At 43.6% G+C, this 27,273-nt stretch overlaps 2 protein-coding genes across 3 annotated transcripts in view; one reads left to right on the forward strand and one right to left on the reverse strand.

Annotated features, from left to right (window-relative positions):
- Positions 1 to 14,697, reverse strand: part of ZNF512 (zinc finger protein 512) — a 57,732-nt gene extending 43,035 nt beyond the window's left edge. The window contains exons 1-3 of the mRNA XM_026659089.2: positions 14,488 to 14,697; positions 3,678 to 3,733; positions 806 to 926 (exon numbers count right to left, since the gene is read on the reverse strand). The gene's annotated coding sequence lies outside the window, so the exon portion shown is untranslated. The remainder of the gene's footprint in view (positions 1 to 805; positions 927 to 3,677; positions 3,734 to 14,487) is intronic.
- A 4,020-nt stretch (positions 14,698 to 18,717) lies between these two features.
- Positions 18,718 to 27,273, forward strand: part of GPN1 (GPN-loop GTPase 1) — a 42,580-nt gene continuing 34,024 nt past the window's right edge. For both annotated transcript variants that reach the window (XM_024216641.3, XM_029913276.1), the window contains exons 1-5: positions 18,718 to 18,818; positions 18,936 to 19,029; positions 22,062 to 22,101; positions 25,195 to 25,261; positions 27,048 to 27,085. In XM_024216641.3, the coding sequence (XP_024072409.2) occupies positions 18,786 to 18,818; positions 18,936 to 19,029; positions 22,062 to 22,101; positions 25,195 to 25,261; positions 27,048 to 27,085 (272 nt within the window). In that variant the 5' untranslated portion in view covers positions 18,718 to 18,785. The remainder of the gene's footprint in view (positions 18,819 to 18,935; positions 19,030 to 22,061; positions 22,102 to 25,194; positions 25,262 to 27,047; positions 27,086 to 27,273) is intronic.

Here is a 27,273-nt window from a genome sequence, read left to right on the forward strand (position 1 = left end):
AGGGTGTTAAACAGCAGCTACTGAAGTCAGACATTTTAAAATCAGTAGGGCTGGATAACTTGCATCCAAGAGTTTTAAGAGCTAACTGAGGAGCTTACCGGATCATTAATGTTGATTTTCAATAAGTCTTGGAACAGCAGTGAAGTTCCAGAAGATTGGCTTTCTTCCAGTATTTTTAAGAGAGATGACTGGGTGATTATAGGCCTGCTAGTCTGACATGGATCCCAGGCAAGATAATGGAGTGGCTGATATGGGACTCAATTAATAAACAATTAAAGGAGGGTAATATATTCCTATCAATATGGATTTATGGAAAACAGATCCTGTCAAACTATATATTAGTGAGATTACAAATTTGGTTGATAAAGGTAATAGTATTGATGTACTATAGATTTCTGTAAGGTATTTGACTTGGTACTCAACACATTTTGAATAAAAAACTGACAAGAAAATTAACATGGCACATATTAATGGATTAAAAGCTGGCTGAGAGGTCTCAAAATGTAATTGTAAATAGGAAATCATCATCAAATGGGTGTGGTGTCTACTGGGGTACCACAGGGACCTATTCTTGGCCCTATTCTATTTAACATTTTTATAAATGACCTGGAAGAAGGCATAAAATTAGCACTGAAAGTTTCCAGATAACACAAATTGCAGGAGTGATAAATAAGGAAGAGGATAGGTCGCTGACAGAGAGCAATCTGGATCGCTTGGTAAACTGGGTGCCAGCAAACAATATGCATTTTAATATGGCTAAATGTAATGTATACATCTAGGAGCAAAGAATGGAGGCCATACTTACAGGATGGGGGACTCTATCCTGAGAAGCAGTGACTCTGAAAACGATTTGGGGGTCCTGGTGGATAGTCAGGTGAACATGAGGTCCCCAGTGTGGTGCTGTGGCCAAAAGAGCTAATGCAATCCTGAAATGCACAAATTAGATAGTCTTCAGTAGGGGCAAAGATGTTATTTTAACTCTGTATTTGGCAACCACTGCTCTAATACTGTGTCAAGGTCTGGTGTCCACAATTCAAGAAGGATATTGATCAATTGGAGAGGGTTCAGAGAAGAGCCACGAGAACGATTAAAGGTTTAGAAAATAAGCCTTATAGTGATAGACTCAAGGAACTCAATCTACTTAACTTAAAAAGAAAATGTTAAGGGGTGACTTGACTATACTCTTTAAGTACCTACACGTGGAATAATTAGAGAAAGGTATAGCAGGATGTTGAAGCTAGACAAATTCAGACTGAAAATAAGGTGTAAAAGCTGAACAGTGAGAGCAATTCCATTGGAACAACTTACCAAAGGTCATGCTGGATTCTCCATCACTGACAATTTTTCAATCAAGATTAGATATTTTTCTGAAAGATCTGGTCTAGGAATTATTTTGGAGATGTACTCTGGTCTGTGTTATACAGGAAGTCAGACTAGATGATCATAATGATCCCTTCTGTAATCTATGAAAAGGGGCCATTCAAATCCACACTCCAGGTCAGAGCTGATTTAATAATAGCCTTCCAAAGAGATGTAAATGCCAGGTTAGAGAGTGAAGCAGCAGCTGCCACAAGACGCTATTGCACCACCAGTACTACCAGAGAATACACCTCTAGAGAGTTCTTTGTAAGAAAATCAAGCCAGAGTCTGTCATCATGCTGTAGGTGCAGACTGCACAGTTGCGCAGTCTTGCCACTAGTGGACATTTGCTGAACACACCACAATTTGAGAGCTTTTACAGCATGAGCTGCAAATACACAAATAAATAATGTTTTACACCTTTGGTAACTGCTCCTTTAGTTGGCATGGCTTGTGGCTCAGAAGACAGCATCATAACAAATCCTGTGTTTTACTCTATATTAAGACTTTCTGATTTGGGGTTTAGCGCTAAATAATGTCACCTATAAATGATCTGCTACCACCTGGGGTCAGATGAAGGGAGCGGTGTGCTCTCTTCTTCTCAAATTCTGCCCACAACCCTGAAGTACTTGGCTGTTTCCACTAATATGATCAGCAGCTAAATATTTTTCAATATCATTGTTGGTTGTCTAAGATGTTCAGACCTTTCATAAGACCAAATGTGGCCCCTATCTTCTGCAAAGCACGTGTAAATGGGATTTGCACAGAGAATAGAAGAGGAACTGAAGGAAAACAAATATCCCCCACCAAGCTGGCAGCATGGTGTGGAGTAGCTGTTGAGATGCTCTGCTGCAACCACAGCCCATAAGCTGTAATAACAGTTGGAGGATCTGTGCTTCCTTGAGGTGGGGGAATCTGCCAAGTGGTGAATGCACTGGCCATCCCACTAATGCTCCCCCACCATGAAGCTCACAGTCTCATCACCGTTGCACAAAAGCTGGAAAGTAGTGGGGGATAAGTTGTGCCAGACCGGGGAATTGTGTGTGTCTGAGGGGGAAGGGATTACTTGCAGGAGAAGAGGCAATTGTCCTGCATTTAGGACCTTCCATGCTTGCATAGGTATAGGAGACAGCACTTGGCTCTTTTATTTCTGTCTGCAGACTTGGCATTGCACTGGGTGACACCTGGAGCAACATATGATTAATAAATTCATAGGCCAGAAGGGATCATTATTATCATCTAGTCCAGCGGTTCTCAAACTGTGGGTTGGGACCACAAGGTGGGTTGCGACCCCATTGTAATGGTCACTAGAGCTGGCATTAAGACTTGCTGGAGTCCAGGGACGAAGCTGAAGCCCAAGGGCTTCAGCCCTGGGTGGCAGGGCTCAGGTTACAGACCCCCCCACCTAGGGCTGAAGCCGTTGGGCTTTGACTTCTCTGCCCCGGGTGGTGGGGTTCAGCCTTTGGCCCCTCAACCCAGGGCGGCGGGGCTCAGGCTTTGTTCCCCCCCCCCCCGGGGTCGTGTAGTAATTTTTGTCATCAGAAGAGGGTTGTGGTGCAATTAAGTTTGAGAACCGATGCTCTAGTCTGACCTTCTGTTCAACACACACCACAGAACTTCCCCAAAATAATTCTTAGAGCATATATTTTAGAAAAAATGTTTAATCTTGATTTTAAAATTGTTAGTGATGGAGAATTCACCACAACGCTTGGTAAGTTGTTCCAGTGGTTAATTACTTTCACCGTTAAAAATGAACATCTTATTTCCAGTCTGAATTTGTCTAGCTTCAACTTCCAGCCATGTTATGCCTGTCTCTGCTAGACCGAAGAGCCCATTATTAAATATTTGTTCCCCCTGTAGGTACTTATAGACTGGGATCAAGTCACCTCTTAAATCTTCCCTTTGCTAAACTAAATAGATTGAGCTCTTTGAGCCTATCACTATAAGGTCTGTTTTCTAATCCTTTAGTTATTCTTTGTTGCTCTTCTCTGCAGTTTATCAACATCCTTCTTGAATTATGGACACCAGAACTGGAAACAGTATTCCAGCAGCAGTTGCACCAGTACCAAATACAGAGGTAAAATAACCTCTCTACTCCTACTAAAGAATCCCCTGAAACAAAATCTTACAATTAACGGGGTATGGTGACCACTGTGAGCCAGCTCAATCCAGGCCCAAGATAAGCTACGGAAAATGTGCCGTTTATATAGCCCTTAAGGTTAAGGACATTGTTAAAAGGAGGGGATGGAACTCTGCAGTGAGAATTTCTCAACTTTGTTCCTTGTTTTTAGCCAGATTTCAAAGAAACGTATGCATACTTTTTGTTTCCCAGAGGTCTCTTGATCTTCTATTGTCTGTGCCCAGGTCCTGTATCCTAGCAAAACAGAAAGAGGAACAATTCAGGATAGTACCATAAGGATTTTTCTTCTTGTGTTAGTTTTTCAGTTCACATAATAAACTGCACCTTATTAATCTCTGTCATATCACTTATGAAGGGGAAGCACTGTCTCCAGTGAAAAAGTTATTGTCCCAGCCTCAAACCTGGGTGAACTTGTAAAGGAATTAGAATAGGGACCAACCCATGCAATGGGAGCTCTAATCCCTTCTCTTGCACTGGGGCACAATGAAGTTTTCATTATCCCAAGCCATTCATTCCCAATAGATGAGTGACTAAACTCAGCCTGGACTTTCTCACTTGATGGCAATTGCATCAGATCCCCAGCAACTCGCCAAGTTGGGACAGCACTTAAGACATCAAAGGTGATAGGTGCCATATGAATTCCCAAGAGAGAATAAGGATCTCAGCTGCACACCATTAGTCCCACCCAAAGTCTCATTTTCCACCTCCCTCCTCAGTAACATCTCAGGCCTAACTAAATTTCAATATCAAGCAGCCAGCACAACCCTTTTTCAATAGCCCTCTGTGCTTCAGGCTTGGGAACCCAGAGTGTATAGCTCTCCTGTTCTAAATGGGCTGGACATCTACATCTTCACAGCATTACAACACTGAAGATATGGATGGCACAGTGTTGAGAAAAGCTACACCAGTGGTTCCCCAAATCCAGTGCCTAGTAAAGATATGATTGACTCAGATAACAGAACAGCTCTGGTCCAGGGTGAGAGGTCAAGTTCTATCATGGATTAGAAACTGGCTAAGAGACAGAAAACAAAGAGAAGAGCTAAATTGTCAATTTTCTTCATGGCAAAAGGTTAACAGCAGGTGCCACAAAGTTCCCTTTCAAGGATGGGGCTTGCTTAATGTATTAATTATTTGGAGGAGGGGTTAGTAGGGAGGTGACAAAATTTGCAGATGACACAAATTATGTTGACTGGTCAGAGATAGAGGCAATGGGGAGAAACTTCAGAGGGATCCTAACAAACCTTGGGTAAATGAGCAGCACGATGGCAAACGAATGTCAATGAATGTTGATAAATGCAAAGATATGCACAATGGAAGGAATAATTCACTATTCACATATACTACTGACTTCTAAATGTACTGTACAAGCGAGAAAGATCTGTGGATCACCGTGGGCAGAACCAGTCAAAAAACAAAAAAACAAAAACAAAATAAAATTTGAATGCTTAAGGAATAGGATGGTGAAAAAAAAGTTATAATTAGGGCTGTCAATTAATCGCAGTTAACTCACGCGATTAACTCAAAAAAATTAATCACGATTAATCACACAGTTAAACAATAGAACACCACTTGAAATTTATTAAATATTTGTGGATGTTTTTCTACATTTTCAAATATATTGATTTCTATTACAACACAGAATACAGTGTACAGTGCTCATTTTATATTATTTTTTATTACAAATATTTGCACTGTAAAAAGATAAACCAAAAAAAAAAAAAAGGTATTTTTCAGTTCATCTCATACAAGTACTGTAGTGCAATCTCTATCCTGCAAGTGTAACTTACAAATGTAGATATTTCTGTGTTACATAACTGCACTCAAAAACAAAACAACGTAAAAGTTTAGAGCCTACAAGTCCACTCAGTCCTATTTCTGGTTCAGCCAATCGCTAAGACAAACAAATTTGTTTACATTTACGGGAGATACTGTTGCCTGCTTCTTATTTACAATGTCACCTGAAAGTGAGACCAGGCGTTCGCATGGCACTTTTGTAGCCGGCGTTGCAAGGTATTTACGTGCCAGATATGCTAAACATTTGTACGCCCCTTCATGCTTCAGCCACCATTCCAGAGGACATATTTCCATGCTGATGATGCTCGTTAAAAAAATAATGTGTTAATTAAATTTGTGACTGAACTCCTTGGGGGAGAATTGTATGTCCCCTGCTCTGTTTTACCCACATTCTGCATATATTTCATGTTATAGCAGTCTTGGATGATGACCCAGCACATGTTGTTTGATTTACGAACACGGTCACTGCACATTTGACAAATGCAAAGAAGGTACCTGTGATGTTCCCCTCTGGTGTTATCTAGACCGGTGATCTGCTAGGTCACTCCAATCCTTGACTCTGGGAACCAGCCTTACCCTGCTCTGCTGTGAGAACCCCCACTCCTGGGCTGTTCACGCACAGGCTCTGGCATGTAAGCTGCTCCCAGCTACTTGCAACCGAAGGACACTAGCCAATATCTCCAGTCCCAGAGACAACCCTAGGAACCTCCATCTTGCATGTCCAGTTATGCCCCCTGGACGCTGCAAGCTTATATGATTTCGTCAATTTAACAGAAATTGATATGTACCAGGCTTGTTATCCCAAGGGGAGCCTCTGACACACTTCAAACCAAACGCACTGCTTTGGGTAGAATAAACAAATTTATTAACTATAAAAGATAGATTTTAAGTGATAAGTCAAAACAAGTTAGATTTGGTCAAATGAAATAAAAGCAAAACGCATTCCATGCTGATCTTAACATTTTCAATGCCCTTACAAACTTAGATGCTTCTCACCACAGGCTGGATGGTTGCTCTTCAGCCAGGCTCTCCCCTTTGATCAGCACTTCAGTCGCTTGGTGGTGGGGTCTGTAGATGTAGGTGGGGGAGAGAGAGAGAGCTTGGCAAATGTCTCTCCCTTTTACCATGTCCTTTCTTCCCTCTTGGCTTTGCCCCCTCCCCCCTCCCACCTTCAGAGTCAGGTGAGCATTACCTCATCGCAGTTCCAAACTGATCAAAGGAAGGAGTGTGACTCCCTCGAGAGTCTAACATTCTTTTGTTGCTGCCTAGGCCATCACCCTTTGTTCCTGTGTGGTTGGGATAGGAGGTGCGAACTACCTTTCTGGTCTTGGAGAGGTTTTTGCCTAGGCTTATTTTAAGCCATGGGGATATATTTTCAGCCTCATAACGACATACATGAAATTATAACCTATAACATCACTATAACAACAATGCTCAGTGCATCATGAGCCTTCCAAAGACACCCCACATGACAAACTTTGCATTGGATGCCACACAATCATTTTACAAGGATGAACATGGGGGTGCTGGGTGTCCCCCCGAGGTATAGAGCATCACAGTACCAATGTGAGATTTCTAAAAATAGCTACAGCACTTGACCAAGGTTTAAGAATCTGAAGTGCCATCCAAAATCTGAGAGGGATGAAGTGTGACGCACGCTTTCAGAAGTCTTAAAAGAGTGACACTCAGATGTGGAAACTACAGAACCCGAACGACAAAATAAGAAAATCAACGTTCTGCTGGTGGCATCTGACTCAAATGATGAAAATGAACATGCATCGGTTCACTCTGCTTTGGTTCGTTATCAAGCAGAACCCGTCATCAGCATGATGCATATCCTCTGGAATGGTGGTTGAAGCATGAAGGGACATATGAATCTTTAGCGCATCTGGCATGTAAATATCTTGCAACACTGGTTACAACAGTGCCATGCGAACGCCTGTTCTCACTTTCAGATGACATTGTAAACAAGAAGTGGGCAGCATTATCTATTGCAAATGAAACCAAACTTGTTTTTCTGAGCAATTGGCTGAAGTAGGACTGAGTGGACTTGTAGGCTCTAAAATTTTACACTGTTTTATTTTTGAATGCAGGTTTTTTTTTGTACATAATTCAACATTTGTAAGTTCAACTTTCATGATAAAGAGATTGCACTACAGTACTTGTATTAGGTGAATTGAAATACGATTTCTTTTGTTTTTTTACAGTGAAAATATTTGTAATCAAAAATAAATATAAAGTGAGCACTATACACTTTGTATTCTATGTTGTAATTGAAATTAATATATTTGAAAATGTAAAAACCATCCTTCTATTATTGTTTAGCAGTGCGATTAATCGTGATTAATTGTTTTAATCGCTTGACAGCCCTAGTTATAATGGCACTATTAGAGAGACAAGGTGAGTGAGGTAACATCTTTTACTGGACCAACTTCTGTTGGTGAGAGAGAGAAGCTTTCGAGCCCACTTTATCTCTTGAATATCCTGGCATCAACATGGCTACAACTACGCTGCATTCAATAATGGCATGATATAAGTCAGAGGCTCTCCCTCACTGGGTATATGATGTTCAGTTCTGGTGGCCACCCTATCTACTTCTGTATGACGAGAGATTGAAAAGATTGGACCGTTTAGTTTAGTGAGGTGATAGAAGAGCAGGGATATGATAGCAGGATAAAAAAATAATGACAGGCCCAGAGAAGTTGGATTCAATGTTCCTACTTACCCTCTCAATAAAAGAGCAGGGGGACAACCAACAAAATTGAAAGACATTACATTTAAAACTGATAAAAGAAAATATCTTTTTACACAATGCATAACCAACCTGTGGATCTCAATGCCACTACACATTATTGAGGTCAAGAGCTTAGCAGGATTCCCAAAAGGACTGGACAGTTATATGGACAATAAGACAACTTTACTTAGTTATTGCAGGCAATACAGTATTTGCATTACTGTACACTTCTATTTTTTTTTAAACTTTCTTTCAACCTATAAAGCCTTTTACAGGCTGCAGTACCACACAAATGTGAAAGAGAAAAATACTGCTGTAGGTGAGTTTCTATTAGCAGAGATAGCAGTTTCACTGTGGGTATGTCTTCACTGCAGAGTTAACTTGAGTTATACACTCAAGTTAGTCAAGCTCAAGAGGCCACACTGTGAAATAACATTTGAGCTGCTGTGTCCACACTGCCGTTGCACTCACCCTCATGTAACACTAAGACATCTGGGGACACATCCCACAGTTCTCTGCACTGCAGTAAGCTGAGCTGCTCTGCAATTTATTGGGGAAGAATTCATAAAGAAGCTGTCTGTCCTTACAGGGGGAACTTTGGGACAGCATTGGAGGACCAATGGTACTCAAGTGGAGCTAGCCTATGTCCACAGTACAGCAGTCATATTAGCAGCTGACAAGTGGCACTAACTCAAGCTTTAATTTATACCCACAGACAAACCAACCGATTTGAATCTAAAGCACCACCACACTCAAGTTAATAAGTTGTGTGGATGGAACTTGAGTGGGGGTAACTCAAATTAACTTTGCTGTGAAGAAACCCTATGGAACAGTGATCACTAAAGGCTTCTGGCTCAATGTTGTCAGAAATGATGTTACAAAAACACAAAAGCTTCCATTATGCCAACAAGAAGCAGGCACATGAAAGACAGTATCCCCACTCCAGGGCCATAACCCTGCTAAAGAGACAGTACACAAATTCAGGCACAGGATGGGATACTGATTGAACAGTGACATTTTACATGTAACTTATGGGTCCCCTGAATACCAGGGTGGATAAAAATCAATGTTAAAAAAAAAAATGGGTTTTTTTGATAAAATGCTTTTTGAGGAAAAAACCCATCTAAAGATAGTTTCAATTAAAATACATTATAGCTCAGATATCTCATCATGGAATAGGGATTATAAATTCTAATTCTATAGGATGAGAATATATTCATGTAATGTTTAAGAGAAGTTTTGTAAACAAGTTCCAATCGTTCATGGATTAGGGACCCAATTTTATGGGGTTCCATGGGCTTCTGTATAGATTATTTAAGTTAGTTTTTTTATCTACCCAATGGGACTCAGTGCTCAGTCCAGAAGATACCATCAGGAAGATACCATCCCACAGTATTCTTGCCGGCAAGTTAAAGAACTATGGGCTGCATGAATGGACTATCAGGTGGATAGAAAGCTGGCTAGTTCGTCAGGCTCAACGGGTAGTGATCAATGGCTCCATGTCTAGTTGGCAGCTGGTATCAAGAGGAGTGCCCCAAGGGTCAGTCCTGGGGCCGGTTTTGTTCAATATCTTAATTAATGATCTGGAGGATGGCGTGGACTACACTCTCAGCAAGTTTGCAGATGACACTAAACTGGGAGGAGCGGTAGATACGCTGGAGGGTAGGGATAGGATACAAAGGGACCTAGACAAATTAGAGGATTGGGCCAAAAGAAATCTAATGAGGTTCAACAAGGACAAGTGCAGAGTCCTACACTTAGGACGGAAGAATCCCATGCACTGCTACAGACTAGGGACCGAGTGGCTAGGTAGCAGTTCTGCAGAAAAGGACCCAGGGGTTACAGTGGACGAGAAGCTGGATATGAGTCAACAGTATGCCCTTGTTGCCAAGAAGGCTAACGGCATTTTGGGCTGTATAAGTTTTGCCAGGAGATCGAGGGACGTGATCATTCCCCTCTATTCGACATTGGTGAGGCCTCACCTGGAGTACTGTGTCCAGTTTTGGGCCCCACACTACAAGAAAGATGTGGAAAAATTGGAAAAAGTCCAGCGGAGGGCAACAAAAATGATTAGGGGGCTGGAGCACATGACTTATGAGGAGAGGCTGAGGGAACTGGGATTGTTTACTCTGCAGAAGAGAAGAATGAGGGGGGATTTGATAGCTGCTTTCAACTACCTGAAAGGGGGTTCCAAAAAGGATGGATCTAGACTGTTCTCAGTGGTACCAGATGACAGAACAAGGAGTAATGGTCTCAAGTTGTAGTGGTGGAGGTTTACGTTGGATATTAGGAAAAACTTTTCACTAGGAGGGTGGTGAAGCACTGGAATGGGTTACCTAGGGAGGTGGTGGAATCTCGATCCTTAGAGGTTTTTAAGGTCAGGCTTGACAAAGCCCTGGCTGGGATGATTTATTTGGGGATTGGTCCTGCTTTGAGCAGGGGGTTGGACTAGATGACCTCCTGAGGTCCCTTCCAACCCTGATATTCTATGATTCTATGATCAGAGCTGCTTAGTTTTGCAGTTCTCAAACTGTCACATAGCCACAGTATAATACCTGTAGCAAAAAGGAAAAAAAAAACATCATCCAGAAACAACCATAGATGAATTTGTGATAAGAACTAGCAGATTACAAAAAGAGGTAATTGATGAAAAAATTGCCCGGTTTGTTTATGTAACAAACTCTCCTTTCCGTATGATTGAGAACCCACACTTCATTAACATGGTTCGGTCATTAAAACCAGGATACAGTCCACCCAACAGAGCAGATGTCGCAGGCAAATTGCTGGATAAAGTGTATGAAAGAGAAATTGAGCAGTGTGCAAACGGTCTAGAGGGTAAAATTGTTAACCTGAGTCTTGATGGATGGGTGGAGCAATGTCCACAATGATCCTGTTGTATGTGCTTGTGTGACAACAGAAGAAGGGAATGTCTTCCTTACAGAAACAATTGATACATCAGGAAATGCGCACACAGCACAATACTTACAAGAAGTAGCAGTAAAAGCTATAACAAACTGAAAAAAAATGCAAATGTCTAGTATGCAGCTTGGTCACAGACAATGCTTCAAATGTATCCAAGATGAGAAGAAATTTAGAGTCCCAAGCTAACAAAATACAGTTGCAGTGCTCATTTGATGCACCTCCTAGCCAAAGACTTCAGCGTTCCAGAAATAAAGGCTAATGTTGTTGAAATTGCAAAATACTTCTGTAACAACCACTTTGCAGCAGCTGCTCTGAAAAAAGTGGGAGGAACCAAGCTAACTCTCCCACAAGACGTGCAATGGAACTCAGTAGTGGACTGTTTTGAGCACTATATGAAGAACTGGCCTAATCTGATGACAGTTTGTGAACAAAATCGTGAAAAAATAGATGGGACTGTCTGTTAGGGGGCTTATTCCTTCACCATCTCACTTCCCTGGTCCTTCTCGCATGAACAGAGAGCAACAATACCCGAAGTCCAAAGGCGCAAACAATTCGATGTTTATTGGGGTGAACTTCCAGCAAGCATGATTCCAGTTTCCTTCCTCAGTGTCCCCATTCCCAGCTCTGACACCACAGAGCCATCCCTGTTCCCATTCCCCCCTTAGCAAAACATGATTCAATTTCCCCACCCCCATTCCCTCCCCTTACTTCCTGATTGACTGCAGACTATATAGTAAAACTTGAGTTCTGCTTAGATATACCTTAACCAATCATTTTACTGAAATTTAACTAACCAATCCTAACATACTGTAACATGGTTATTTAACCAATTATATTTCACCACCTTAATTGGTTTACACCCAACAAAATTAATTATACAGCAGACAGAAACAATTACAGAACCAGACAGAAACCATGCAAACATACAAAACAAAACAGAAGCGAGGATTTCACAACTACATCTATACAGACATAAGGGTTTTCCAACTGTGTCTATTGATAAGTGAGTTCTTACCAGACAGAAAACTATCAACCTAAGTTTCCTTTTACATCTTCTAGGCTCTTTCCTTTCTCTGGAGGTGACAGGAATATCAGGACAGGATTGTATTCCTAACAGCCCAATAGCACCTTATTTCCATGTGACTAGTTTGGAATGTGAGGATGTGACCGTTCACTTCTCAGCTTATGGCTGCCTCTGCTGCGTAGCCAAAGGCCTTACTTAGCCTAAGAACAGAGCCTCAGACTGTCACAGTACAAGAAGGCCCTTACACAGACAGACAGTGATTTTGATTCTTTCTTTTATACCTCTATAACTAGCTAAGGGATCAGAATACACGTAAATTCCTAAAGTACAGGCCTTTACAGACAGGCCTGGATATCTATATCCTAACACTGTCACAGCCAAAATTCTCAACATTGTGCTTAAGAGAAATGTTGAACACCTGCTGAGTACCCTGAAGCCTATTTCTGTAGCCTTGAACAAAATGCAGGGAAATAGCTGTTTTATTGTTGATGCTGTTGAAATTTGGAAGGAACTGAGTGAGATCTTTAAAAGAGAAATATTCAATGACCGAGTTAAATTACAAGCATTACAAAAAATGAATGGGACAAGCACTATCTCCGGCTCATTTTCTTGCAAATATTCTCAATATTCCATATGAGGGTCAACCCTTAACTGCTGAAGAGGAGGAGTTGGCTATAACATGGACATCCAGCAATCATCCCTTCATAATGCCAACTATAATAAACTTCAGAGCTAAGGGTGAACCATTCAAGGAATATATGTTTGCTGATGATGTTTTAAAGAAAGTCACACCAGTGAACTGGTGGAAGTCACTTAAGCACTTGGATTCAGAGACTGTTGAAGTGATAATCTCACTTTTAACCAAATTAAGAAATCGTTTGGGTCCTGAAAAAGCAGGAAAGCTTGTTTTTCTTTTCCAGATTATGAACAAACAGGAAAATGAAGGTGAAGACAACTGAGTTAGCTGCAGAAGCCAATATTTTAGGCTTCTTATGTTGACCTGGCTGACATAGTCGATTTAATTTTTGTTTTTGTTTTTTTAAATATTTCATTTAACTATTTTAGTTAAGACAATTTTAACAAAAACAAACCTGATTTTAAAAAACTTGAATGTTTAACTAAATTCAAAAATTCCTATGTTTGTTTTGTTAAAAGATTATGTTTACTGATGAAGAAAAAAATCCAGAATACATAATAATGTTGTTTTCATTAAATATAAGAACGGCCATACTGGGTCAGACCAAAGGTCCATCAAGCCCAGTATCCTGTCCTCTGACAGTGGCCAATGGCAACTGCCCCAAAGGGAATGACCAGACAGGTTATCATCAAGTGATCCATGCAGTCACCCAATCCCAGCTTCTGGCAAACAATACAATTTAAATGTCTGTCTGGTAATGGTCTCCTCATAATACAGCATGGCAAGAAAATCCTCCAAATATTAATGATTAACCTGTTGAATTGGAGATAGTTCACCTCCCAATGACTTCATAAATACCTGCTTCAATTACCTTTGGTAAATGAAATAACCAATCATTCATTTTCTGATATAGCTGTAAAACTAATCTGAAAAGTTTTCAAAAGTAACCACTTTAAAAATGTATAGTGTGTACCTTCTAAAAATGAAACCTACATCTATCTCTGAGTTGTGAAGAATATGTATTAAGGTTATAACAACCAACAAGAATGCACTTTTATGTAGAAATCCATGATTAAATCAAGTCTTCCTGACTAGTGATTTAAATCAACTGGATTTAAATCAAATCCACCCTGCTGAACATTGTTTGAACACTTGCAGAAGTATTTGTAATTAACAACAATCAACAATTCCAGTGCAGTTATGTGTCTGATGAGATGTTAATCAAGGTGCTTACAGATGCACATGGATAAGGATGGATCAGCCTCAGCACCAAATGTCCATGTGTTGTGTGTGGAAAAGTGTATTCCTGCTGCTAAAACTCTATTACAGTTTCTATGGGCAGTTAACCAGGTTCAAGAGATCTGAATGAATGCCATTTTGGTTCCACCATACAACTCCCTAAAACCTGTATCTTCAGTTCCAGTCCATGCAGCGCTCTGTCCCTTTCTGAGGTGATCGGTGCGTGGACCTGGCTCTCATGTCACACTCAAGCTCTGTCTAGACTCACATTATTTTCAATGCCCTGCAACATTATAATATTTGAATGCCTTAACTGTCATTGAAAGAAGTTTAAATGTTATCATCTAGGCAAATGCTCTCCTGGTTCCAGCAGCTCAAAGCATAGGACCAGTCCCTAGCCCAGTCAAGCAAACTTGTGCTAGATCAGTTTCTTAATACAGATTGTTATTATCTATAGTAACATAGTGCCTAGGAGCCCTCGTCGTGGTCCAGGATCCCACTGTGCTAGGCCCTGCCCAAACACAGAACAAAACATGCTCCCCTACCCCTGAGAGTATAGGGCACGAGACACAGATGGACACAGAGCTACTGAGGTGGGATACAAGGTAACGTGATGACAGGCTGTTGTCTCTATTTACCAGCTTTGCAGTTTGCGCCTTCTCCACCTTCAGAGACCAGCTGCCGCGTTCCGGCCGAGAACACGCCAGTGACTCGAGCCGGGCGCCCCGGACACGGAGCCAGCCCCTGCCCTGGAGAGCTCACAGCCCCGTCTGACACAAGGCTGCGGGGCACAAAGGGGGGGACCTGGAGGGACGAGCTCGGCCAGGCGCTGCCACTTGGCCCCCGGAGCCCACGGGCCGGCGCGGAGCACAGCGCGGGGAGGAGGGGACTGAGCTGCCTGGAGCGGGGAGTGTCCGGGAAGAGGGGGCGAGCAGCCAGCACTTACCGAACAGCCGCTGCTCCGCATGGCGCGCGCCCCACTACCGCCTCATCGCTCTGCGCCACTCACAAACAGCGGTGATCACCCACGTGACCCAAACAGGCTGGCGGTGACCTCATCTTACCGCGCCTCAACCATAGAGTCAAACCCTCCGCCGGAGCAGCCGTTTCCGAGAGTGCCACGCCCCCTCCCACTCTGGCGGACCCGCCCCAACCCGCAGGCAGGAGCAGGAGTCAATGTCCTGTGACCGCAGCCCGGCCGCTTACCCCGTCCTCTGATGCCATCCCCACAACCCCCTCTGCCCTAGTCCGTTGGCTCCCCTTGGTGGCATCAAACACAGGCTTCGTGCCTTTGCCTTGGGGCCCTGCCTAGCCTAGCCCCAAGAAAACCAGTCTCCTCGGAGTCACCTCTGCTGTGAGCCCTTCAACACCCAGCTAGCTGGCCATGCCCAGGCAGGTGGCCAGCTGTGAGTCTTGCTCACTGAGCCAAAATTACTATTGGCAGCTGGAGGGGCAGGTGAGGACTGGGTGGCAGGAGTGGAGTTATGGGAGCTGGAGAGATAGGCTGCCTGTGCAGTCTCCTCCTAATCATGAACTACGACTGAATCATCTTCTGAGCCATCTGAATCACAAGGTCACCTGTTCCTTCTGGCTCATTTGACTTCTCCCCCTTCCCCAACTAGATGAAACAAGAAGCTCAGGACATATCTTTTGAGTAGCCATCAAACTGTCACCATAATGGTCCTGCATTCCCATTTGTGTCCTTTAGGATTTGTCTAGCCTAGATTATAAACCCAGAAAGGACCATTGTAATCATAATCATCTAGTTTGAGTTAGAAGTGTGTTGTTAGAACACAGAATCATATAGGACTGGAAGGGACCTCAAGAGGTCATTTAATCCAGTCCCCTGCACTCCTGGTAGGACTAAGTATTATCTGGACCAGGGGTCTCAAACTCAATTTACCTTAGGGCCAGTGCCAGTCCTCAAATCCTCCCAGCAGGCCAATAATGTCACACATGCCACCCAGAACCTGCCCCCCCAAACTCCACCCCCCACCTGCCTAAGGCTCTGGGATAGGGTGACCAGATGTCCCATTTTTATAATGACAGTCCTGTTTTTTGGGACTTTTTCTTATATAGGCGCCTATTACCCCCACCCCCGTCCCATTTTTTCACAGTTGCTATCTGGTCACCCTACTCTGGGAGGGAGTTTGGGTTAGGGAGGAGGTCTGGGGTAGGGGATTGGGGTGCAGGGTTCAGGCTCTGGGAGGGAGTTTGGGTGCAGAAGCGGTGAGAGGTTGGACTCTGGGAGGGAGTTTGGGTGCTGGGTGCAGGCTCTGGGCTGGGGCAGGGGGTGCAGGAGGATGGGGTGGGGTTGCAGGCTCTGGGAGGGAGTTTGGGGCGGGAGGGGTGCAGGCTCTGGGAGGCAGGGCTGCCCAGAGGATTCAGAGGGCCTGGGGGCAAAGCAATTTCGGGGGCCCCTTCCATAAAAAAAAGTTGCAATATTATAGAATACTATAGTCTCATGGGGGCCCCTCCGGGCCCAGGGGCCTGGGGCAAATTGCCCCACTTGCCCCCCCTCTCCTCTTCCTCCCCCTCCCTGGATGGCCCTGCTGGGAGGGGGTCAGGATATGTGGCACTTACCTGATGCTCCAAGGCAGGGTGGGCCGGGCCCAGGCCTCCACAAGCTGCTGCCCCCAAGCACCACCCCCACAGCTTCCCATTGGCCGCAGAGGTGCTCAGGGCGGGGGCAGCGCGTAGAGGCACAGCTGTGCCCCAGGGAGGGGCTGGCAGACAGGTGGAGCGAGCAGGCAGAAGCCGCTCAGCTCCGGTGCGCTGCCAGTGGTGAGTGGGGCCCTGAGCCATTTTAAATCGCTGGGGGGGGAGTGCCCCGGGGCGGCAGGTGAGGCCAAGGGAGAGACCTGGCCCCAAAATTGCTGGAGCCCCGCGGGCCACGTTGGGGAGGTTTTCAGGCCGCAGATGGCCTGCGGGCCGGGAGTTTGAGACCTCTGATTTAGACCATCCCTGTTTGTCTAATCTGCTCTTAAAAATCTCCAACAATGGAGATTCCACAATCTCTCTAGGCACTTTATTACATTGCTTAACCACCGTGACAGTTAGGAAGTTTTTCCTAGTGTCCAACCTAAAACTCCCATGCTAGCTAATGTGTTATAGAAGGCTAGTTTAATGGTTGAAGCACAAGCCTAAGGTTTGAGAGACTTGAGATCAATTCTCTGCTCCATAGAGACTTCCTGGGTAACCTTGAGCAAGTCACTTAGCCTATCTGTGCCTCAGTTCCCCATTTGTAAATGGGGATAATAATACTTCTCTATTTCATGGTGGTGTTGTGAGGATAAAGATGGTGAAGTTCTCAGATACTGTAAAAATAGGAACCAGCCATACAAGAACCTTAGACAAAAGCCTAGTGTAAACAAGGCAGTGATATTATGGGGTCTAAATGAGTTGTTACCACCCAGGAGAAAGATCTTGGAGTCATTTATGATACTTCTCTGAAAATATCTGCTTAATATGCAATGGTAGTCAAAAAGCTAACAATCCTAGAAACCATTAGGAAAGAGATGATAAGCCAGAAAATATCATAATGCCACTATATAAATCCACTGTACTCCCACACCTTGAATAAGGCATGCAGTTCTGTTTGCCCCATTTCAAAAAAGATATATTAGAACTGGAAAAAGTACAGAGAAGGGGAACAAAAATGATTAGAAGCATAGATCAGCTTCTATATGAGGAGAGATTAAAAAGACTTGGACTGTTCAGCTTGGAAAAGAGATGACTGAGGTGATATATTATAGAGCTCAATAAAACCATGAATGGTGTGGAGAAAGTAAATAAGGAAGTGTTATTTACCCCTTCACATAACACAAGAACCAGGTGTCACCCAATGAAATGAATAGGCTCGGTTAAAACAAATGGAAGTACTTCTTTACACAACACACAGTCAACCTGTGGAACTCATTGCCAGGAGATGTTGTGAAGGACAAAAGTATAACTGAGTTAAAAAAAATAGATAAGTTATAGAGGATAGGTCCAACAATGGCTACTAGCCAAGATGGTCACGGATATAATCCATGCTCTGGGTGTCCCTAAACCTCTGACTGCTAGAAGCAGGGACTGGATGATGGGGGTAGATCACTCAATACATTGCCCTGTTCTGTTCACTCCCTCTGAAGTATCAGAGGGGTAGCCGTGTTAGTCTGAATCTGTAAAAAGCAACAGAGGGTCCTGTGGCTTTCGTGGGTAAGAACCTCACTTCTTCAGATGCTTATGCTCCCAATACTTCTGTTAGTCTTAAAGGTGCCACAGGACCCTCTGTTACTCCCTCTGAAGTGTCTGGCACTGGGCATGGGCATCCTCAGAAGACAGGATACTGGTCTAGATGGACCATCAGTCTGACCTGGTACGGCCTTTCTTATGTAGGTGATCACAATGATCCGTTTTGGCCTTAGAATCTTTGAATGAATTTATCCTCCTCTCCCCTTTCTGCGCTAACTCCTCTCCTCCCCGATCTTTCATGGAATTCCTCCCTCCCCTTCCCCAACCTCACCTTCCTGCCTTCCCTCTTTCCACAGGTAGCACATACTCATGGCCAATAAAACCACCATTCCAGGGCCCGTCTACTCATGCACCCGCTGGATGGGTTACCCCACCACTGTCTTCTCGGTGTTGCCGCCGCCCCGTGCAGCACTCATCGTGCGGGGCAGTGCGGGGGTGGGAGAGGCAGCGGTGCCGTGCTGAGCGATGGCGGGGGAGCCGCTGTCAATAGGCAGGGGCTGTACCGTGTCGCCCGGGAGTGAGTCACTCTCCTTCCCGCAGCCCGCCCCAGGGCTCACACTCCGCTTCCGCCCGGAAGCGCTTTTCGATCTGCTCCGGAAGCGGAAGGGGCATTAGCAAGATGGCGGCGGCGGCAGAGGTGGCGCCGGCGGGAGCCGGCTCTGAGGCTCCGGCCCCGCCGGTGTGCGTGCTGGTGCTGGGCATGGCGGGCTCTGGGAAAACCACCCTGGTGCAGGTGACGAGATGAGACCCGGGGGAGGGGCCATCTCCCGGGCCGGGGGAGGGCAGGTGTCTGCGGGGGGAGGGGAAGAGAGGTCTCGTCCTGGCCTTTAATTTCTCCCTCTTCTCCCAGAGGCTCACTGCCCATTTGCACAGCCAGAATTCCCCGCCCTACGTCATCAACCTGGACCCTGCTGTGCACGAGCTTCCTTTTCCCGCCAACATCGGTGAGTAGCTCGCGCTGCGCTCCCTGCCTCGAGGGGCAGATGCCCTTTCGTGCAGCCCTGTTATAGGAAGTGCTGAGTCAGGGCTAGTCATTGCTGGTTTAATATACAGACTCCTCTGACTACGGAGCCTATTTGTTCATCCCAGTCACGTTTCTAAGGCAAGTCTAACACCTAGTAGTTCATAATGTCCCATGCAGTTGAGGGTTGAGCAGAATGAGCTCTTTCTCCCTTACCCATGAAAGATGTATCTAGTAGTGCTGTCTCGGTGCCTGGTCCTGATTGAGAGGGCTCTGGGTTGTAGGCAGGTTGTGATTAATACTGAGTTTGCTAGTTAAAAACATAGATACAAAACTTACTAGATATGTAATTCACTGTATTCTCAATACTTTTGTAGTTTTTGTATATCTTTGTTCAGAAATGGGAAGTTGGATGCTGTGAGGTAGTTGGCTAGGTGGGTTTGTATCTCATGTTGGAAGAGTGAATGCTAATGCAGGGGTTTATTTAGGGTAGACTAACGGGGTATAACTAGGGAGAAAAGGGCTTATTTATTTTTTGCATGGCACTAGCAACTGAAGGCTCTAGTTAGGATTGGAGCCCATTGTTCTGGGCATGGTACTGATGCTCAGGTAAACAGCCCCTGATTTGGAAAGTTTGCTGTCTAATCTGGAAGAAGCTGTAACAAACAATGGAGAGAATGAGGAATGAAGGACAAGAGTAGTAGTAATATGAGGTGGTTCTGAAGCATTTGAAAGCTTTCTCTTTTATTTATAAATATTAGCTATTGGCAGTTGCCACTTAGGCTAGGTCCACACTACCCGCCTGATTCGGCGGGTAGAGATCGATCTTCTGAGATCGATTTATCGCGTCTCATCTGGACGCAATAAATCGATCCCAGAAGCGCTCCTCCGTCGACTGCGGAACTCCTGCTTGCTGAGAGGAGGAAGCGCTGTCGACGGAGGAGCTTGCCTGCGCCACGTGGACCCGCAGTAAGTAAACTTAGTTTGATCTAGGAAACGTCGACTTCAGCTACGCTATTCTCATAGCTGAAGTTGCGTTTCCTAGATCGATCCCCCGCCCCAGTGTGGACCAAGCCTTAGTTTAGCCATTTTCAATTTGTGACTTCCTTTGTGCATCACAGAAGGAGTCTTGATGGAGGAAGCTGAAGGACAAGACTAATACCCTTTCAGAATAGTTCAGAGAAGAGCATTCTATTTTTAAGGGATGGCGTGGAAGGAATTGCAGAAGGGGACAAATGAGTGAACAAGATTTTCAACTTTGAAACTGGAAAAGCAAAAAATATAAACTGCCTATCAAGAAGCACTTGATGAGGGGAGGTTATTTCAGAGTTTGGTATGCCCTTCATTTGTGATATTCAGATTGGACTAAACAGAGTATTGGAGGATACTTTAATCCCAGGTTGCCCTCTACAGTGTAAGGGAGTGAAGCTTTCAGACTTCCTTTTCCTGGTTTGGCTCTCCCTTCTATTTCAGTCTGTTTTAATCACTGGGAACAGCCATGTTCTAGCTTAGGCATATGGACTAGATATTGTTTCCATAGCACTCAGAACTGGGCAGGCACATTCCAGAGATATAATAGACGTTGCTGGCCTGAAGAATTTAAAATCTAAATAGACTTAAGTGAATCAAAAAACCCACATAAGTTATTAAAGAAAAAAAAATCAAAAGTGTAAGTGGGTGGGGGAGGATGCCCATAGTTACAGTGAAAGCAAGTGGCTGCTTAGATAGTTGTGTCTTGACCGATTGTGTTGTATCATATTTACTTATTTAAAAAGTAAATTTTTGGGTGGCTGTTGGGGTTTAATTTTTACTTTCTGCACAGCATATAGCCTCAATAATATTTTGTGTCAAAGAGTTAAATAGGTTAGGATTCATTCAAAAAAGGATTATATCTATATGAATAACTTGCACATTCAAAATCACACTAGGACTAAAAAGGGATGGAAACTTTCCTACTTCAGGGCATAAAACCACCAGCTGCCTGAAGTTAGGAAGAAACTTCCCCCTGTGCATATTATTCCATAACTGTCAACTATGGGGTGTCATGTATCTTTCTGTAAAGTATCTGGCATTGACTACAGGCAGATGTGGGTGACTGGACTAAAATAAACTACTGGTCTGATCCATCCTGGTAATTCCTATATTTCTGTGAAATGGGGAAGGGATGATATTGTGGTAACAAAAGAATGTGAACAGGAGAGTACAGAGGGGTGGCTGAAAAATGAAAAGAGAGGTTAGAAAACGAGAGTGAGAAACATAGTGGGCAAAGGGAGGGAGTGTTGATAGCGAAGGATTTGCAATGCTAGATGAGGGGTGGATTTAGAGGGTTACAAGCAAAGTAGAGAAATATAAATTATTGCTTTACAGCAGCGGTTCTCAAACTGTGGGTCGGGACCCTGTTTTAATGGAGTCACCAGGACTGGCTTAGACTTTCTGGGGTCTGGGGCTAAAGCCGATGCCCGAGCCCCACTGCCTGGGGCTGAAGCCAAAACTCTAGGACTTCAGCCCTGGGCACTGGGCTCAGGTTACAGTCCTCCTGCTGGCGGCTGAAACCTCTGGGCTTTGGTTGGGCTCAAGCTTCAGTTCCTCCTCCTGGTGTTGTGTAGTAGTTTTTGTTGTCAGAAGGGGGTTACAGTGCAATGAATTTTGAGAACCCCGCTTTACAGCTCTCAAGAGTGTTGGATCCCTCACTGTCCAGATAAATGCACATGTTCTGTTCACCATCGTATCTGGATCTAGCCCTGCTGAAAGCAAATCTAATCCAAACGGTGATTGTCAAACATGTAAATTATTTGGAGGTCTTGTGTATCGATGTGATGTTTTACAAGTATGGTGGGGGTGGCTAGTGTCGATGAAGCATTAAAGTCCTCTGTGAAATAGTCCCACCTGTACTGGCTGCCTTCATTGAGGCAGGGAGGGAAGGGGGAATGCTTACACCTGGGGAGCTGTCTTTCCCCTCTCATCACATTACTATAATTTATTCAGTTGTGACTTTATCACTTTATTCTTTTCTAGATATCAGAGACACAGTGAAGTACAAAGAAGTCATGAAACAGTATCCTTTTCCTTTGCTTAAGATCACCTCTGCATACTCAACTCCTACAGACACAGATACCATCTCTGTACACTGAGGAAAACAGAGAGGGTTGGGGTTTGGGGTTGCTCATGGGTAAAATGTAGCCAGACACAGTGAGAATTTAAGCCAGGATACTGGTTGGCCTGGGTAGGTTGGAAAACAAGGGCTTTGGTTTGCTTGTTGGTGCTCCTGTGATGGAATAGGTTCAGAAAAAGACAACAAAAATGATAAGGGGTATGGAACAGCTTCCATATGAAGGAGATTAATAAGAATGGGACTTTTCATCTTGGAAAAGAGATGAGTAAGGGGGGATATGATAGATGTCTATAAAATCATGACTGGTGTGGAGACAGTAAATAAGGAAGTGTTGTTTGCTTCTTCTCATAACACAAGAACTAGGGTCACCAAATGAAATTAATAGGCAACAGGTTTAAAACAAACAAGAGGAAGTATTTTTTCACACAACGCACAGTCAACCTGTGGAACTCCTTGCCAGAGGATGTAGGCCAAAGCTATAACAGAACTAGATAAATTCATGGAGGATAGGTCCATCAATGGACCTCTGTTTGCCAAAAGCTGGGAATGGGCAACGGGATAGATCACTTGATGATTGTCTGTTCTGTTCATTCCCTCTGGAGCACCTGGTATTGGCCACTGTCGGAAGACAGGATACTGGGCTAGATGGACCTTTGGTCTGACCCAGTATGGCCGTTCTTATGTTATGTTCTTCAGATGGAAATTGGGATTTAGGTGCAAGGAGAGGGTTATAGCTGTCTCTGCAGCATCCAACATTGACCATTGTTGGAGACTGAACACCTGACTTGATGGGCTTTTTATTATTTGCCTGATCTTTTATTATGGATATTTGATCTCTGGGAAGAATGGTGTTATGAAATAGTGTAGGTATTGATGAGTTAAAGGGTTAATGCTTGTAGCCAGGGCCGGCTCCAGGCACCAGCTTAACAAGCAGGTGCTTGGGGCGGCCAAGGGAGAGGGGCGGCAGGTCCCTCACTCCCTCTAGGAGCGAAGGACCTGCCGCCGAACTGCCGCCGCCGATCATGGCTTTTTTTTTTTTTTTTTTTGCTTGGAGCAGCAGACATGCTGGAGCCGGCCCTGCTTGTAGCGTACAGTATAGCGGACTGCCAGGTCTGCTAGAGTTAACTTTTATACTAGCTTTCAGTTTGAAGTTTGACTCTCAAGTGCTCTAAAATCTGCACTATTACTTGAATAACCTTGAAAATTTTTGTGCCTCGTGAGGGCGTGGGACAGGGTTAGTGATCCAGATTTTTGGTCATTTCACAAAGTGGGTTCCTCACCTACAGCTTCCCCCCCCACCCAAAAAAACCCAAAACAGATTTTAGGGTTCATGAATTCCACCATTGTATATTTGCATACAGATAAGGATCAAACTAGGGCTGAGATCATAACCCAGGATCTCAGTCACTCAGGAGTTACCGCCGCCGAGTGCATGATACCCCTAGCCTTTTGGGGGACCAAAAAATCACAGCATTTAGCTCTCATTGTAGGCATGTGCCTAATGCGCATGAACTGAATGGGTTATGCTGAACACATGTGGACCGAGGAGCAAAAGGGGTTTGAAACAAGGAAAATTTTACTGCACCTCAAAGGGATAAGCAGTAGTCTTTGATCCCAGACCACTCAGCCAGTGTCAATTTGAGTTCAATGTAGGCCAGAAAACTCAAAAAGATCTGAAGGCATTTTGCTAAAATCTAATTATTTCAGGGTTTTTTTTCACTTTGGAGGGAATGTAATCAAAGTATATTTGAATGAAAAAAAGACCTATAGATGCTTGCTGGGAGGGGGAATGGGGAAAAGGTTTGGGGGTGATTATGGGGAAGGGCATAAATGGGGATGGGTGGAATGGGAAGAGATGAGGGGCTCAGGTGAGGGTGGGGAGGTGGCCCACTTGGAAGGAACCTGGGGAAAACGAGACAGGGGTTCCCATCGGCTCCAAGGAGCAAGTTCTTGCATGGTAATGGCTTCTGCAGTGTTAATTAATGGCATGGGAAGGGCAGAGTGAGCTGGAACCAGTGAGAAGGCAAAATGTTTCAGGGAATGGTTGGGGAGAGCTTGGAGAAGGAGAGAGAGAGAGAGACTTTGAATGCTTAAAATTACTGTAACAATGATGTAACAACTGTTAAGATTTTGGGACATAGACCATGTACAAGATTTCTCTGACTGACCCTGTTAGCAGCTACACACTTCGAACATTTCTAAGCATGGCCATTATCCCCATTCCACTGTAACAAAATGGACAGAGTGATTAGGAAACTGTAACAGGGTGCACGACCTACCCCTCTTCCTGGGGCCCGCTTGCCCTCCCCAATAAGGCTCAGAGAGGGTTCAGGGTTGTGCAACACCCGTGTCTTTATTAACTTCGTCCCACCACCAGTGTCCGTCTATGTACAAGTTTTACAGGATTAATCTCCTCCTTTACAGGCAGAGCCAGCCTTCAGCTAGGAGGCCTCCAGTTCCCTCCCTGACTGACTGACTGACTTCTTCCTGGCTGTCCCCTGCCTTCTGGCTCCTCCCAGTCTTTATAACCCTTGGCTTGTCAGGCCAGCAGGTGTTGCCAATCCTCAGGCTGGCATCAGGCCTTTTCCATCAGCCCCAATCTGTTTCCCCTGATTGGAGCTGACTGGGCAGGGGCTAATTAAGTGCTTTTGCATCAGCACCCTGCTACAGAAACGCATAGCAAGTGTGTGGCCTAGTGAAGAGACCACTTGACTGGGACAAATCATTGCCCTGCTGGGTGATGTTGGGCAAGTGACTTCACCGCTCTGTGTCTCAGTTTCCCATATGAAAAATGGGGTAACGATGTAAAGTTCTTTACAATGTACTGATGAAAACCCTGTCCTTTCCTATCGTTTATTGGTTGCATCACCTAGGAAATTAGATTGTAAACTCTCCAGGGCCGGGGCTTTGTCTCTTACTTGTTACTGTTAGTCCAAGAGTATGCCAGACACTTATGTAAACAAGCAAGTAGTACCAGGTTTGGGAAAAAAGCCTATTAACATTTCTATAACCTGCTTTCCTGAGCTGTGTGTCCAGATATGGTCTGGGCCCAAATGGTGGAATAGTGACTTCTCTCAATCTCTTTGCCACAAGATTTGATCAGGTACCAAGCTCTTTGTGCTTATTATATGAGGCTGTGCTGTATGTTAGTAAGAGGCAGCATGTAACTTACAAGCCAATTTCACACTCTTCCACATGTGGAATTGCAGAGGGCATATTTTCACTGAGAAGAAAAGTTAGAAGCTGCCATAAAAAGTAATTGCTTTGAGGCAGGGTAAGTGCAGTCTACTGCATTGAACCACATATCTAGTAAATTGACTGAGTAATGTTAAATTGAGTTTGATCCAGGGATTTGCTGCTGTGAGAGTAAAATGTCTCAGGGGTAATAATTGAGTTTGCAGCCATGTCCCCTGATTATTATGATTATTATTAATCGTGTTTATTATGGTAGTGCCAAAGTACCAACCAAGAATGGGAGCTCATAATGCTAGGCACTGTACAAACAGAGTAGCAGACAGTCTAAGCCCTGTATTCTCTTACCTTGTAACTTTACTTGGGAAATGTATTTTTGTGCTTACTTCCTTTTTAAATTATTTTTTTGGATGTTTGAAGGCAATTCACCTAACCATTTTTAAGTTTGCTTAAAAATTCTACCATTTTCAAAATTTTCCTTGAAGAATCTTTGAATCCTGTAGCTAAAACAATGTGAAGTTTTGAATGTTTACAGTACTACAGTTAAACATGATTAATATCTGGAACATAGGCTAATAAAACAAAAATTGTCTTTATTTAGTAAAGAGATAGTTGCCGTATGAAGTTTGAATGGTTTGACAAGTACTTCATAAATTCTATGCAGAGTAAGAAAAACAGGAGAAATGAGAACACTGCAGTTTGTATATAAACTCTGCAAAGCAATATGATGCAGAGGAAAATTGGGGAAACTGCAGTTCATTAGCTTCGTGTGGTCTAGCAAGAGCCAGGATATGGTGGCACTCCTAAGCCTTGAATTTTTTTTTTTATTTTTATTTATCCTCCAACAACATACTACCTTTAAGTTAAAAGATATTTAAGATGTTGCTATATCACAAAGAACTTTGTTAAGATGAAGTTAAGTTTGCAGGCATATATCAGTGGTTTGAGTTATTACCTTTCCAGAATGTTGGGTACATTTTAACTCTAACATTTAGAAACCCAGGATATTCAGAGTTAAGACTAAAGATACAAGAAACCCAAACTTTTGAAAATGTGGAGGTTCCAGTCTGCCTTAGCTCTACTCCCGTAGAGATGCCAGCTTCTCGTTGTGTGTAGAGTATAGAAAATGTACACCACAGAACATCAATTGTGTAATTTTTCATACATACTTGTCTTTGATATTATGTGTTCTGCTTTGACACTATTCTGATTTCTGTCCTTTTCATGTATGTGCTCTGATTTCTGGGCATCTGAGGCTTGTATATGGAGACTTGCTAGCTCTATCTAATGACACTTGAAAACTGGCTTCCATCTGGAATCACAGGGCCTGATTTAGTGAAATGCCGAGGACCTTCGAGGAGGCATTGAACCAAACCACATCACACAAGATGAGACTCTTAATGAAGAGTGGGAAATTATTGCCTTCCTTGTACAATTTCTCTGATCAGGATATGGGCAGAGTTAAGGTTGATTTTAGTATATGCAATGATTGAGTACTTATAGAAATTAACTGTTAAGAGAAATTGGATATTTTTTAAATGCTTGGGTTTTTAACTTTAGCATTCCTTGGTGTACATATATAGTCCAAAAAAAAGTAATTTGAAGTTAAAGCTTATCTCTTATTAAAGAGCATAGTCTTTGCTTTGTAATGGATCTAAATAAAAAGCCTATTATTGATTCCTTTTCTTTCCAAACAGGTGATGAAGTTTATTGAAAAGCGACAGAACACATCTCAGTGAGTAAATTCCAAAAAAATATACTATTCTGAAATCCCCCTAGGAAAGCCATTTGAAAGAGTTCCAGTACAGGGTCTTTACTTGAGCAAAGCTGTCTGAAATTACCAGTCTTATGCTGGGAAAGATTTGTATATATCCAGGTGCAGGAACTGTCTGCTACTTAGGTATGTGGTGCTTGAGAAAAGAG

Source organism: Terrapene carolina, unplaced genomic scaffold (genome assembly GCF_002925995.2).
Source record: "Terrapene carolina triunguis isolate 2854851 unplaced genomic scaffold, T_m_triunguis-2.0 Scaffold569, whole genome shotgun sequence".
Taxonomy (NCBI): domain Eukaryota; kingdom Metazoa; phylum Chordata; order Testudines; family Emydidae; genus Terrapene; species Terrapene triunguis.